This window comes from Rhipicephalus microplus, chromosome 6, assembly GCF_043290135.1.
Source record: "Rhipicephalus microplus isolate Deutch F79 chromosome 6, USDA_Rmic, whole genome shotgun sequence".
Taxonomy (NCBI): Eukaryota; Metazoa; Arthropoda; class Arachnida; order Ixodida; family Ixodidae; genus Rhipicephalus; species Rhipicephalus microplus.
The window spans coordinates 132,380,047-132,396,700 of NC_134705.1; the positions used below are offsets into that span (position 1 = coordinate 132,380,047).

General features: G+C 44.7%; 1 protein-coding gene across 1 annotated transcript in view; it reads right to left on the reverse strand.

Annotated features, from left to right (window-relative positions):
- Positions 1 to 4,660: 4,660 nt before the first annotated feature.
- The window catches only part of LOC142764951 (uncharacterized), a 33,612-nt gene continuing 21,618 nt past the window's right edge, over positions 4,661 to 16,654 (reverse strand). The window contains exons 4-5 of the mRNA XM_075865488.1: positions 8,055 to 8,184; positions 4,661 to 4,974 (exon numbers count right to left, since the gene is read on the reverse strand). Coding sequence (XP_075721603.1) covers positions 4,731 to 4,974; positions 8,055 to 8,184 — 374 coding nt within the window. The 3' untranslated portion in view covers positions 4,661 to 4,730. The remainder of the gene's footprint in view (positions 4,975 to 8,054; positions 8,185 to 16,654) is intronic.

Genomic DNA, 16,654 nt, shown 5'->3' on the forward strand with positions numbered 1-16,654 from the left:
ACATCGAGCCGCATTGCCCGGACTGCGGAGAGGCGTATTGCTCATTACCTCATATGCTCTGGCAATGTCCTGCGTTACGTGACGCAGAGTTCAACAAAGAAGAGGACTGGGAGGAAGCCCTTAACAGCGGCGACCTCTTGGTTCAACTTCGGGCTGTCCAGAGGGCCTGCGAGAGGGCGGAGGGCCACGGTCTTCCGGTCCCTACGTGGGAGCGGCCCGCGACTGCTACGGATTCCCCCTAAACGGGGCCGTTACAACGCAGTTCCTCAGCACCTGAATAAAGTTCTTCGTATGTCTGTCTGTCTTAAAAGAACCGTGGCACGAGAAAAAGACGAGGCAGAAATACTTTTGTGGCAATCACCTCTAACTTGACTATGACGAATTAACGAAAGCGCAAATGTAGTCAACGGCGACTTCGAAATCCCAGTGGGCAACAGCTTTCCTATAAGCAGTTCAGGCGAACTTTCAAGATCCGAACAAGCAGCGTTGCCTAGTGGAGACAACCTTGATGATTCCGCTTACGATTCGTACGTGTGGGCAGTAATGCGGCTCTGCAGGGCTTCGGTTACATCGGAGATGCTATGGCAGCTTGCGCGCATGATAATGATGAATAAGGCACCGAAAGGTCATTCAATCTCCTCTCTAATTTTTACTACATTATTCTTTGCGCAATAACGTCACGTAAACCGGCTGAAAACCGTCTGTTTTAGGAGGTTTTATTTTTTGTTCACTGAAACACACAGGCTGCCTAAAGGAAATCCAGGAAAAAAAAAGCACTGCGAAAGCTCACGTGTCACGTGCTTTAGCGTACCGAAAGCAATGGTCACGTACGTCCGTTACCCGGCCTCTGATGCACGGTCTACGGCGACCGACTATTACCGGGAAAAGGCGAGACGCTTCCGTATTGCGTAACCATTGTGCCGTGTCAATTTTCAGCTAACACCAATTACAGGAGCCGGGCGCCTCGCAGAGACGCGGCTTTCATCCACAGTTCTGACAATCGGTGTGGATTGCGAGAAGAGAACCTTCGAGAGGGTATTGATTGCTCATCGCAATCGCAAGGCAACGCTTATTGCTGTTCACGTTGTACTTGTTGAATCCTGTGTCACAATAAGCCCTCTACTCTCATTTCGTGCGGACAATATTCAGAGATTGTGTGGTAAAAAAAAAGGGCACGATGTATGAAATCTTACAATGCGTGACAATAAAAAAAAGCGGCGTGTGACACCGTACCTCAGTAAAGCCTGCTTCATTCTATTATTTCATAAAAGCGTAGCACAGACTGGGGGCATGTGCCGCGTAGAATGCAAACAGTCCCAATAAAAACTTATTCATGTCATGGCATGGGATTCACGAGTGGCTACGATAATAAGGAAAGCGTGAGAGCGAGTAGAGAGAAATGAAAGCCACAATACGGAAAATTAAGCTTTTTCTTTATTTTTTAGCTCGCCCATAAATATATTTGTCACCCCGGCGTATTCTCTGGACCACAACAAAGCTCTCATCATCATCATTCTATGTGCCTGCAATGATAAGGAATGATAGACACAGTCCTGCTAGGTGTTCTCCGCAGGTGAGGTCGACGAGTTCATCCCGGAGTTTCAAGGGACGCGTGCAAACCACGGCATTGCCTCCTGATAACCACGGCAACGTCAATTTCGCCCTACATTTCGTTCAGCGAACGTGCGTGCCGAAACGAAACGAGACCTATGGCATGATTCCAAAAAAATGGCCCCGTATCTGCATGTAGTCAGCAAATGTCGTCGAAAAACGATAATCTTGCGTGTGGAGAGAGTGAACAGTTAATTTATTGTTGTGCGCAAGAAAATCAGTGAATGGTACTTTGGAGGCACTGAGTTAGAGTGCCTCGAGCGTGCAGCAGAGGCGAACGAGCACGTCAAGTCACGGGACACGTGAGACATGCGCGCCACCTGGTAGTCTTCTTGCAAAACGGGCGCGCACACCCGTCTCAGAGCTGAGGTCAGGAACGCAAGGCGACGGGTAGGTGCCACCACCATCGAGTCCTAGCAAAGCGTTGGAAACGCTCACCTTTTCGTGCAAGCGTTGCATGGTCAGCGCAGTTTGATAAGCGCTACGGTCCTTAGAATTACTTATGTATGCCTTTTCTAGTAAAAGATGCACATGCAGAATATATACGTGTTGTTATGGTACCCCAAACTAGCGCAATGATAGCTTATTAATTGACAATTGCACAAGTATGAACGCTAAATTTTGAGCAACATAGGTGGGCGCTGCGGATGGGGTCGGCCGTTTCAAGTACTCGGTGCCGTTAATGTGGACAAACAGACAAATGTACAGACAGACAGACAGACAGACAGACAGACAGGCAGGCAGGCAGGCAGGCAGGCAGACCAAAATTTTTGCGTCAAAGGTCCCAAAGAAAGACTATCGTCTTCAAAAAAAAAGAAAACAGTTAGTGACACAAGGGGTGCGCTGGTTACCCGTGGAAAAAAGCGCCCCTGGCTGTGCGATTTTCTCCGCGGAGTAATTACACATGCACAGCGGTTGCATTGGCCGTAAAATTGAGAATGTCCTCAATACTTCGGGTGGCTTTTCGCCACTTACAATGATCACCGAGATCACGCAAGCCATGATCGCTTACCGCACCAGGCAACTGATACCCGTCGTTCCCTGCCAATAAGCGTGCGATGCTTGAACCAGCTCGGGTACCCTGTAATGTCGTGCTATAGAGGTGGCTGTCCCCCTTACTTGTTGGTCGTCGCGTCTTGCGGAGAATTTTTTTTTATTTTAAAACTGCCTATTATGATACACGTAATAACAGGACACTCTCCACTACTTTAATCAATCTGGCGATGTTCAACGTTCACCTAAATGTAAGCTCGCGGGTGTCCTGGCCCTTCATTTGCATCGAAATGCGGTCGCCATGGCCGGCATCCGAAACGTCGCTCCCGAGTTTAGCAGGACAACCCTTCCTGCTAAGGAAAAGCAGCACCTACTTCATGAAACATAAAAGACACCATGGCAATTTTTAATAATCACAGCGATCCCGCGAGAAAGGATCGTTTACTGTCGCCGTAGAAATAATACTCGGAGTTCCGTGCGAAAAGCGTGCAATCATCACTTAAGCCACTATAGTGCGTTGTAAATGTATCCTGCTAAAGGTCACCGCACCTCTTACGAGATTATTGTTACGTCTTTGAAGGCCATATTATTATAATTTTTGTTGTCCAAATTTCAGGAGTAACATTACAGCTTCGACTTAAGGACGGACGTGACAGCTTTAAATTGAAGCAAAAACAGAAAGGTTAACTATAGTGGGTACTGGGTCATACTGTCTACAACCGCAAAAGCAAAATGTCGGGGGTCCCGATGGCGCACTGCATAAATAAGGAGCACTTCGTCATTGCGTCCAAATCTCTATACACTATTCCCCACTCATCGATTACCTACTTCGTTGGTGTAACCATGCATAACCAAACTATGTGGCCCACAACCCAAGCAGCCAAGATGCTCTATTTTGCGGTTCAGCACTGTGTAGGGAACTCGAGTCTGGGGTCATGAGGCCTTTAAAATGCAGAGTTTGGGCGAACCTTTAGGAATGAAGGCCTTTTTCAGGCCCTTTCGGCCAAAGCCAAACATGTAACTACATTTGAATCACATCGCTAAAATATAAATGTCTGAACATGAAGAGCACACTGATCATTTTTCCGCGGTCCCCGCTTCTAAAATACTCACCGTTAGAACAACTATAGCCGCTCCGGTGGTGAGCATTTAGAGTGGCTTTCAAAACTACCTTGTACTAGAGTGGCTTTAACATCTGCGGATGCTGGATGCAAGTGCACCTATTCGAAGAACCAACGAAAAGAGATACCACTTTAATATATTTACGCTGTTCGCCCAACAATCGCTTCCCCAACTTTTCCCTAACTACGACCGAGAACCATCGCCTTTCATGAAACAAAGACTCAATTCATTCCTTCGTTCATTTCTAAAGAAATTACAAAATTTCTAAAGTTAATGCAGCTGCACTTCAGGTTCATATGGTCACCAGTAAGTGCGCTGCAACCCACCCGTGTGGCTGGGCCTTCGCGACGACACAATGCAGATGTGAGACACGTACAGTTATAGATACTGCTGAGCAAACATCTTGCGGAGCTTCCACGGCGTTGACTCTTGCGTATGAAACATAGCATGGACACACACAATCAGATGCTACTTCTAAAGTTAACTAAGCACATAATGAATATGATGACAATGAATAGACATTTAGCATGAGTTAGCAACCTTTTGAGTTTACGTTTGAAAAACGCCTGTGAGTTGGCTTTTCCGCAGCAATGTTTTCCAAGTAGAAGCCTTTTTCCCAGACAACTTTTGCTGTTCTGACGACGTAGACTGCTCCACATTCCAGCGAAGGTGGGGAGCAAGGAACCTCAAAGGCTTTTCAACGCACACTGCCGGAATGACATGCCTCGTTGTACGCTACGTGCATACGTGGATGAAGAGAATAGTAGAAACGAAATAAACGAAAGGCAGGGGTCAATGACGAATAGTAGAAACAATTTTCCGTCTTGATTATGATATAGGTTATTTGGTTGAAAACAAAACTTGCTCGCATGTTTTGCAAACTATTTGCAAACTATTTTGCAAACTGTTCGTTCCGTGATTCTGAAGCTCGCGCTGTCGTCAATATCATTAGTTCGATTTATTGGCATCTAATTGCCCCAAACGTTGACAGTCGCAACGTGCTGTCAGGCGTCTATAGCCTCTAGCACTTTGATTAGCGGCGCGATCACGGAGCGTAGGCTCGCGTCCCCCGGTTTGTCGTCGTACTTGATCGCCTCGCACTTCGCCTTGTCCCAGTGGTTCACGCACAAGATGCCCAGCATATTGCCCTCGTAGTGCTTCAGGAGTCTCTTGACGAAGTCGTGCGCCCCCTTATCACAGGTGCCGCGGATGGCGTCGCTCATGCAGACCTCCAGTTTCTTGTACTTACTGCGCAAGAAAAGGCAGACAAGAGGTGTCAACTCTGTCAACGCGAATGAAACTATACCAATGCAGAACCATTGTATCCTTGTAGCCGCACTAATTGTTGAAACAAGAACAAGTGATTGAGCTATCGTTGATTTCATGATTACCACTACTTCTTTTCACTTAGCTGCTGGGCCATAAGAAGCAAAAAAAGTATTTTGCTCAATGAGCTAAGAAGTTTCATTTTTCACCGAACGCACTAGTCTTAGCCCACAGAAGAAATATGCATTCGTGCACACGAGGTTTGTTCCGGTGAGTACTGATCACAAATAGCAGGTTCCTCAGAGAAGCGGTCAAGGACATTTATTGATACGCTACTCTTTTGGGACTTTTGTCTGTCACCATTTGAGGCATGCATATATATATATATATATATATATATATATATATATATATATATATATATATATATATATATATATATATATATATATATATATATATATATATATATATATATATATGCAGGCATGGTGGTTGAGTGGCCGTAGCGTTGCATAGAGTCTAGTAGATCCTCCGTGAGCGGTCACAACGTGGTTTATTTCGACGTTTCGGCCTAGAGTCTGGCCTTCATCAGGAATAAAGATACAGTTGATGAAGGCCAGACTCTAGGCCGAAACGTCGAAATAAACCACGTTGTGACCGCTCACGGAGGATCTACTAGACTACATATATATATATATACAGAACATGACGGCAATGGCCAAAACTCTCCGAATCGATTGTTCTACAACGAAGAGCAAGCTTTTGAGGCAGTGAGTTGCATGAAACCGACGAAGACATTTCGGGGGAAGGGGGGCAGCACGGCAAAGCGACGCGTGCTTGGTAGTCAGAGGGTAAAAAATTGGGCTAAACTCTAACCAAACTATAAAACTGGGACAAAAACTATAGAAACTGCCTACAGGTTATGTCCGCACGTATGGCCGAAAGTCAAAACCTTATTTGAAGTGAAAACTGACATGTGGGCCTCCATATAAGAGGTCACCATGGAAGGGGCAATGCTTTCACGCCGTGCTGAGGGACTAACAATACCGCCCCATGGCCGCAATGTTCCGAACCCTGCTCTAAAAACAATGAAGCTGCTTTGTCCTAGTGATGCAAAGCTGGGTTACAGCAGAGCTGGTCAACACGTTCTGGTCCTGGCTTGGCGAGGTGGTGTTCGGTTTTTCCAAGTTTCGCAAGGTAATTTACGTATTGCCTATCAACTTTTTGACTATAAATTGATTTTCAGGACGTATCAGGGATACATTTTCTTTAGTCAGGCCAAGCTCATCCAAGCATCTTGCAGAATTTAGTCATTGATCAGTATTTTTTTATCTTTTGATAGGTTCCCAATTGGCTATGCCTGGGCCTTGTATTGTATAAAAGGCTGTAGTTGAAATATTAGGCTTTACTATCGTATGGCCTTCTATTTGGGCCATCGTCAAGACTTCCAAGCATTGTAATAGGTTTATTGGTTACAATTAAGTTAGAGATTTAGTATTTATTGGCATTGGCGGACTATTATTAGGCTTTAGCCATGTATTTGGACTTAGCGTAACACATACGAACATTTTATGCGCTTTAGCGAAAATTGAAGGATTATAAATTAGCTGTTGATTTGTTATCGATGGACTACCACTATACTCGGCGAGAACTTATCTTGACATTACAGCGAAAGGACAACGGCAGCAGGGCTTCTGCACATTCGCCTTCCTCCGCAAGTATAGTCCACACCGTCATGTACGTCATGATTCATTTCAAAAACGGGCCCGCGGAAAGGGTGGCGCTAAAACTGGAAAGAAAAGGTAGCCACTCTTCAAATTGAAAGATTATTGTTTTTCACCTATGACTTCCTGCAACTGTTCGAGTCTCATATGAAAGCAGCAATATTTCCGCAAAGCAAATGATAAAATTTTCCAGTAAACTTATCTATTTTTCGCGTGATAGCAGGTATGCGTTTACGTTCTGTATCTTCCACAGTTCTGTCCAGAAATAATGTCGCCTAGTGTAGATATTCATGGCGATACTCCCGTACCCGCCGGATCCATCTAGTGTACACCTATTTCCGAGACCGCCAGGCTTGCTGAAGAGTGTCGTGAGCTTGCCAAGATTTTTACGACGCATGAGCAAGAGCGACCGAAAAGTATTCATGATGGCTCCACCCCACGTTCTTTCCTGGTTCCCTCGTATAGCTCTCAATCCTAACCTCTGTAACTGGCCTTTCTTCCAAACTACTTCCGAAATACGAAGGCCCCTACCGTGGTCATCGAGCGCACATCTCCGGCCAACTATCTGATCGAACCAATTGAACAGTCTTCGGACATGCGCCGTCGCGGGCGCAACATCGTCAACGTGGAGCGCCTGAAGGCTTATTATGACCCGCTCGTAGTGACAAGCCGTTAGGTCGCCAGGCAGCTCCCTCTTGGACCCAGGGGTAATTGTAGCGAAGCTTCCGAACTCTGAAATGGGTGCCTTCTGGAGTGCCTTCTTGTGGGTCCACCCAGAAAAAACGCCGTTCGCGCTGCGAGTCCGTGCTTGGCCGTGACAGTCGTCATAGGGAATGATCGCTGGTTGTCGGGTGATGAACGCCTTAACGATGGCTAAGCTTAGCTCAACAAGTTTTAACTATGCTTATGTACACTCGACTGCGCTCTGTTAAGCTTGAATATATGAATTACACAAAGCTAGGTCGAGTTTTCACGAGTGCCGCACGCAGATCAAAAAGTTTAAGCTGTTCGGCTGTTGGAAATCAAGGAATAGACAACCTGCGATAGAGACATGGTCAGTTAAGGAAAGGTCATGTGTAATACGAAGGAATTGTCTCCCAGCAGGATTGATTGATTCAGTCATTCATTCATTGGTTCATTGAGTCATCGATTGAAGTGATTTAATATAATTTCACGAAGTCCCCGCAATCAAACCCATTTTCACAGTTTACCAGCATCTCGAGCAGCATGACACCCACCACAACTTTTATTCTTCGCGACAGGAACGATGCTAGCTGAGCACAATGAACTTACATCCACACGTGCTTAGTTAGGTCGCTGGTGTGACCCACTTACCAGCAGCCACCGGTGATTCGCTGTCTCGGCTCCAACCTCGAGGCGACATCCAGGTCCATGATGAAGTTTTTGACGCAGGTGTGGAACTTAGAGCCCACCTTGTTCAGGCATGGAGCGTACTTTGTAAAGTCTGCATGCATAAAAAAAACAAAAAAACGTTCGTCATCTTCAGGGCTTGAATCAAACGACTACGATGTATTTCGGTACAATGACACATTTTCACTCACTAAGAACTTAAACACCACTGCAATGCTTACACTGATGCTCCGTTTCGCCAGCTCAATGGTGTTAGTGCCATTGCCGCGACTCTTTTCACATAATTTGTGGAGCGAGCGTGTGTCCCAGTGGAAAAGAAAGGGGAACCGACCAGGCACGAAATGGGGCGCAAGAAATGCACGGAAACCGCAACAATGAAGAAGACCATGGTTATCGACAGTAGCACCGACCTCTCCTTATATACGTTTAACAGAAGAAGCGCTGTCCCCGAATTCAGCTAAGGCCGTCTTTACTTGGCTTTCGTTTGACGCTGAAGGTAACGCTTCTCTTTCGTTCAATAAGTGAGAATGATAAAGGGGAAACAACAATTAGTCAGTCCCACACATACTCAAATACGCAACATTTACGCCATATCCTCACCACTCTGCGACGAATTTACTGATGTTCTGATGAAGGCCGGACCCGCGGCCGAAACGTCAATAAAATCAATTCGTACGTGCGTCTTCTTCCCTACGGATAATCTTACCCTGACCCAGCATCACTTTTGTTTTTTTTTGTTTTTAGTATATATATATATATATATATATATATATATATATATATATATATATATATATATATATATATATATATATATATATATATATATATATATATATATATATATATATATATATATTAATGAGATATAACAGACAGTAATGCCAAGGAATGTACAGGGGAAGTTATTATACCAATGGAATGTAAAAATAAGAAGAAAGAAAAGTGGATGAATAAATTACCAACTGTGAGCTGGTAATTTTTTCATCCACTTTTCTTTCTTCTTATTTTTACATTCCATTGGTTCTAATAACTTCCCCTGTACATTCCTTGGCATTATTGTCTGTTATATCTCATTATTATTGTGTTAAAACACGGAAAAACGAGCCCTTAGGTATACACTTGTTTCCCTTATATATATATATATATATATATATATTTGTCAGCGTGTTTGTCACGGAAGTAATGTCTTCCTTAGGAAACTGGCGTGACGAAATAGAAATGATGGTGTGGCCCAATAAATTGAGAGAAAAGGCGGGCATTCTTGTAAAGTCATCTATGGCTGTTCTTTACCGACGAATTCCCGCAACAATTTCAGTCTCATAATATATAAAGCACCATTTATTTAAACAAGGCAAATGAGAACTTTTTCAATTAACTTGAATACTACGTTAAGGGGTATTAGTAAGCAGGCACTTTGGTTTTGCAGCTTCCACAGTGCTTTCAAGAAAACTTGTCATCAAGTATAGTTCTTGGCTTTGTTCTGTAGAGCGTAAAAATAGGAATTCATGTCGTTCGTCAAAGAAATTCTATATTGTAATTCCCGCCTGCGTATGCACACCCCTTGTTGAGTACAATGACAATAAACATGGGAGCAAAATAAAAAAAATAATATAGAATAAAAATGTTCTATAGCCCTAATCTCTTCTTTAAAGTGAAACATTTTATGCCTGCTTGTCGGCACTGCACGAAAGCTACATTTCTGGTACATTCCAGTGTCGGCCTTGGATCCGCGCCACATTATTTGCAAGTCTCGGCTTTCTTTCTGGTGCCATGTGCACTGAAGCGCACGCTTCAAAGTATTGTTATCGAGAAAACTCTAGTGAGCGTCGCTTATGTCATCAGAGCCTTAGCTTCAGGACATGAGCAGATTCTATTTGCCAATAAACCACACACGTACGAGGAAACGTGTACAAAGCGCACCAAGTGAAAAGTGATATGCCGCAGGACTCAGTGGCTGTAAGCTCGTCGGATGGATGAAATTCCATCCCGTTAACAAAGAGCCACCTTGTACTTGCCTCGACGATAGCCGGCCATATATATATATATATATATATATATATATATATATATATATATATATATATATATATATATATATATATATATATATATATATATATATATATATATATATATATATATATATATATATGTGTGTGTGTGTGTGTGTAGTTCGTTTTTATACTAATATTTATGTCTTCAAAAAATCAGGAAAAAATAGACCATCTCCCACAGAAGGAAACCGCGATGGATTGCGAAGCAGCGGCGGTGTGCATGGCGCTGACCCGGTGGAGTCGCTGCGTATGTGTCGTGCTCGGGCAGTCGAGCAACAGAAGATACACATCCTCGTCGACGAGGCCACACAAACATGTTGACGATGGTGCACGCTGAATACATCGTAAGAAGTACTTTGCGGAAGCACATGCGAGTCTTGGGCGATGTCTGAGTGAGCCGATACGTCTTAAAAGCTGAGGCTCTAATATGCACTCAATATTAGGCTCAACCGCGTGCAGGATGGATTCCCTTGTGGTCTCTGAGAGAGAGGTCGGTCAGTGAAATTCACGTTTTGGTTTTTCGTAAATTCAGCGCACTGATATACACAAATGAGGTGGGTAGCTCTGTAACACCTACATAATGTCGGGTCCTGGCACGTAGCTTGATAAGAAACGATTCCTTCAGGAACCCGTTAAGAGCGGCTTGAATCTGACTTTGTGGCTTTGACATTACATCATCATCACCATCATCATCATCATCATCATCATCATCAGCCTGACTACGTCCACTGCAGGACAAAGGCCTCTCCCATGTTCCGCCAGTTAACCCGGTCCTGTGCTTGCTGCTGCCAATTTATACGCGCAAACTTCTTAATCTCATCTGCCCACCTAACCTTCTGTCTCCCCGTAACCCGCTTCCCTTCTCTGGGAATCCAGTTAGTTACCCTTAATGACCAGTGGTTATCCCGTCTAAGCGCTATATGCCCGGCCCATGTCCATTTCCTCTTCTTTATTTCAACTATGATACCTTTAACCCCCGTTTGTCTCCTAATCCACTCTGCTCTCTTCTTTTCTCTTAAGGTTACACCTACCATTTTTCTTTCCATTGCTCGCTGCGTCGTCCTCAATTTAAGCTGAACCCTTTTTGTAAGTCTCCAGGTTTCTGCTCCGTAGCTAAGTACCGGCAAGATACAGCTGTTATATGCCTTCTTCTTGAGCGATAGTGGCAATCTACCTGTCATAATTTGAGAGTGCTTGCCGAATGTGCTCCACCCCATTCTTATTCTTCTAGTTTCAATCTCGTGGTTCGGCTCTGCGGTTATTACCTGCCCTAAGTAGACATAGTATTTTATAACTTGAAGTGCACTATTACCTATCTCGAAGCGCTGCTCTTTTCCGAGGTTGTTGTACATAACTTTTGTTTTCAGCAGATTCATTTTAACACCCACCTTTCTGCTCTCCTTGTCTAACTCCGTAATCATGAGTTGCAATTCGTCCCCTGAGTTACTCAGCAATTCAATGTCATCGGCGAAGCGCAGGTTACTAACGTACTCTCCATTAACTCTTATCACTAACTTTTCCCAATCTAGGCTTCTGAAAACTTCCTGTAAGCACGCTGTCAATAGCATTGGGGCGACTGTGTCCCCCTGCCTTACACCCTTCTTGATTGGTATTCTGTTGCTTTCTTTATGAAGCACTATGGTAGCAGTTGATCCCCTGTAGATTTCTTTCAGGATGTTTCTATATACTTCCTGGACGCCCTGGTTCCGCAGTGTCTGCATGATGGCTGATAATTCCACTGAATCAAACGCCTTCTCATAATCTATGAAGGCTATGTATATTGGTTGGTTATATTCTGAGCATTTCTCTATTACCTGATTGATAGTGTGAATGTGGTCGATTGCTGAGTAGTCTGTTCAAAATCCTGCTTGTTCCTATGGTTGATTGAATTCTAATGTTTCCTTTACTCTGTTAGCAATTCCCTCTGTAAATAGCTTGTATACTACAGAGAGCAAGCTGATCGGCCTGTAATTCAAGTCCTTGTAATATCCTTTTTTATGTATTAAGATTATGTTAGCGTTCTTTCAAGACTCTACTACTCTTCCCGTCAGGAGACACCTCGTAAACAGGGTAGCTAGTTTTTCTAACACAATCTGTCCTCCATCTTTCAGCAGATCTGATGTTACCTGATCCTCACCAGCAGCTTTGCCTCTTTGCATGCTCTCCAAAGCTTTTCTGACTTCTTCTATCATTACTGGTGGGGTGTCATCCAGGTTACTGCTAGTTCTTATAGTACTAAAGTCGTGGTTGTCTCGGCTACTGTACAGATCTCTGTAAAACTCCTCCACTATTTTAACTATCCTATTCATATTGGTAGTTATTTTGCCTTCTTTGTCCCTTAGTGCATACATCCGACTTTTGCCTATCCCAAGTTTTCTCTTCACTGCTTTGACGCTTCCTCTGTTTTTCAGAGCGTGTTCAATTCTCTCCATGTTATACCTTCTTACATCGCATATCTTACGTCTATTAATCAACTTCGAAAGCTCTGCCAGTTCTATTTTGTCTGTTGTACTTGACACTTTCGTGATTTGACGCTTCTTCATTAGGTTTTTCGTTTCCTGGGAAAGCTTGCCAGTGTCCTGTCTAACTACCCTGCCTCCAACTTCCACTGCACACTCCGTAATGATACTCGTCAGATTATCATTCATTGTATCTACGCTGAGGTTAGTTTCCTCACTAAGAGCCGAGTACCTGTTCTGCAACGACACTCTGAATTCCTGTACTTTCCCTCTCAGTGCTAGCTCATTGATTTGCTTCTTGCGTATCAGTTTCTGTCGTTCCTTCTTCAAGTCTAAGCGAATTCGAGACCGTACCATTCTAGGGTCACTGCATCGTACCTTGCCAACCACTTCCACATCCTGCACGATTCCTGGGTGTGCACTCATTGTAAAGTCTATTTCGTTCTTATTTTTGCCATTAGGGCTCCTCCATGTCCACTTGCGGTTTTCTCGTTTTCGGTAGAAGGTATTCAAAATCCATAAATTATTGCGTTCTGCGAATTCTACTAGTAGCTCTCCTCTGGCGTTTCTAGTGCCGATGCCATATTCTCCTACTGCCTGGTCTCCAGCCTGCTTCTTCCCTACCTTTGCATTGGTGTCACCCATTACTATAGTATACTGTGTTTTCACCTTTCTCATTGCCGATTCCACGTCTTCATAGAAGCTTTCAACTGAAGCGTCATCATGGCTGGATGTAGGCGCGTAAGCCTGTACTACCTTCATTTTGTATCTTTTATTCAGTTTAATTACAATGCCTACCACCCTTTCATTATTGCTATAGTATTCCTCTATGTTGCCAGCTATGTTTCTGTGAATAAAGAACCCCATTCCCAGTTCTCTTCTGTCTGCCAATCCCCGATAGCAAAGGACGTGCCCATTCTGTAGCACCGTATAGGCCTCATCTGTCCTCCTAACCTCACTGAGCCCTATTATATCCCATTTTACACCTTCTAGCTCCTCGAATAGTGCAGCTAGACTTCCCTCACTAGATAAGGTTCTAGCGTTAAACGTTGCCAAGTTCAGGTTCCAATGGCAGCCTGTCCGGATCCAGAGAATCTTAGCACCCTCTGCTGAGTTGCAGATCTGACCGTCGCCATGGTCAGTTGTTTCGCAGCTGCTGGGGACTGAGGGCCGTGAGTTATTTGACGTATGCATGTCGGAGGTAGTGGCCAGATACTGCACCAGGGTGGCCAATCCTTCTCTGGTGAGGGAGTGCGTTCCCGGCGGTGGTTACCGGTGAGGCCGCACCCCGGACCTCTTAATGCAGTTCTATCAACACGCTGATTTTTTTAATCCGGTTGGGAACTGTGCGGCACCGAGATTTGAACCACGGACCTCTTGCATGCGAGACGGATGCTCTAACCACTACGCCATCGCCGCACGACTTTGACATTACATCTCTGTGCAATCGCACGATAGGGTAGGACAACGTAGGTGCGCAACTTGAAACAATGATATTTTCTTAGGTCCCTTAAATGCCTTGTGAATGGGGAAAAGTTGACTGACAACGCTCCTCAAAAGTCAACACCAGTGATGATGAAAATCATAAATGAGCATGTCAACAGACGGCGTCATCACGACGTCGCCGTGGCGTCCTATATAGCTGCGCCATGTGATGTTGTCGTCACAACAAAGCAAATCAAATCGTTGCTTGGTGACAGGTGCACCAATTATCCAGGCAATTATCCAGGGTTCGGTGCTAGAAAATTGGGAAGCCCCTGGGTTTTTGCATTGAAGAGTTAAACACGGCAGCAAGATCCTCTGCCTAGTGCTCACTTCAACCACTCAGAGCTGCTTTTTATTTTATGATGTCCCTCGAGGATGTACTGCGGAGCCGTTCAACTTTATTTGGTTCTTTTTGGCTTTTTCTTTCTTCCCCCTTTTTCTTACCTTTTGGAAATTTTGCTGTTGTTTTGCTCTAACTTTATTTCTATTGATTTCGTCCCCTCTTCTTATCTCTGTCTTTATTTTTCTTTCTCTTCTTGTTGCCTTTCCAATTCTTTCCTTCCTTTATTGCTCCCTTTATATTTCATGTTTGCTTCCGTTTTGCCTCTATCTTTATTATACGTGGTCTCACCTACGTTACGTCAAGCCATGACAGTATGAAGCAGCCCGGTCCCTAAAGTGTCTCGCACATATCCTCATTGAGGCACTCAAAGAAACAGAGGAAACAAGTTGAGCCGCATCTACGAAGCAAGTGATGCTGAAGAAGATTCGTCTAGAGGTTAAATTTGGTAAACCGTGAATCCCCCGTACATGCATCCGCTTTACCATCATACAAAGACGTGTCCTATCCATTTTTTTTCAAACCTCCTTGCCCTATCAGGGGCAGGCAAGGTTTAAGACATTAAACTCCAACAACAACAAAACAACAACATTATTATTGTTATTATTATTATTATTATTATTATTATTATTATTATTATTATTATTATTATTATTATTATTATTATTTCTTTTTGCGGCGTCTTCACTCCCCGTATTCCGCGATAATCAGAGGATTCGACCGGAAGTCGCAAGCGCCCCGAGCCTCTGAATGGTGCCAACCATAGAGTTTCATACAATTATTGTACGAAACTCTATGGCGCCAACAATGGGCGCGCCAACGGACGCCCGTCCCGTCGGAGTTCGCGTTCTGAGAGCGTTGCGTCGCTTGCACAGCGTACAGAAACTCCGCTTCCTTGCCCTTCACATGCAAGCTGATCTCAAGGCAACGCACACCATGAAAATATTAGAACAGCAAGTTTCTCAAATCACGCATATGATCCACCGCATCACCTACCGAAGGCATGGACTTCAGGAGCAAGACATTCTACGTACAATCAATAGAGAGCTTTAGTACTGCGTAATGGTGCTACGTACGCATCACGCAAGCGCCTTGCGTTACGTGGCGTCGTTTGCCACTAATCGGCTTTTAGTACGCCGTAGTACCCGCGTACGTAACGAGCGTGAAGCGTGTAGCGTCATCTGGTAGATCAAAATAGAAGCACGTGTTGTTGACAGCCAATGTGAGCCAATCCAAGTGTTATAGACAGATTATGGCCATATTTTAAGCCACAGAGCCGGTCGGTGCTTGCCTTCGATGCCGCCATTTTGCAAATTGAAGTCTCGCGCTGTCGCGAACTTGTTCGAGAGCGGCGCGATCAGATCATACGTACGCACGCACGCATCTCATGCCTGCGTACGTAGCGGCTGCGTACGTACCGCGATACGTGCGCGTTGAGGTCTGCGCATGCGCACTACGCAGAACGTGGCGTCCTTACGTACGCAACGCCGCCACGTACGCAGCATACGCAGTACTAGAACTCTCTATTGCCGGCATAGTAAGTCGCATCACCTACCACGTCCCTTATCAAACCTTAACGCCTGCGGAAGAGAGAAGACTGGACATTCTCCTCCGTAGAGCCGTCAAGGCGGCGCTTGGACTACCTACGTAGGCATTCACCAACCGTCTCCTAGCCATGTGTGTAAACAACAACCTGAGGGAACTAACCTAAGCACAACTTAATAGTCAGCTGCGAAGACTCCGCAGCACCCAAGTGGGAGAGTGGCTACTCGTCAGGCTAGAGTACCCTCCGAATCGATGTGGATACAGCACATCAGGGAAACAGCTACCCACTGACTTTCGAGCACGAATTAAAGTCGCGCCACTTCAACGCAATATGCACATTGAGCGCAACGCTCAGTGACGGCGGGCAAGGGTAAAAAACCTCACGTGCCTCATCAATCAGTCTCCTCCAAGCACTCTCTTATACTGCGACGCCGCTAGACACCACTGCCGCAGTTTTACAGTTGAAGCAGTGGTGACCAATGATCATGACGTAGTAGCCTCAATCAGTGTACCTACAAAGAACATATCTGAAGGCTAAGAGTGTGCCGTCGCTCTGGCGATTTTCCACGCTGCCATAAGCTTTCCTCACACAAATGTTATTCTAAGGCTTGCGCATTCAACGGATACCTGCCGTGCCTTCACACGGGCCATTGTCTCACAGCACACACACCGAATTTT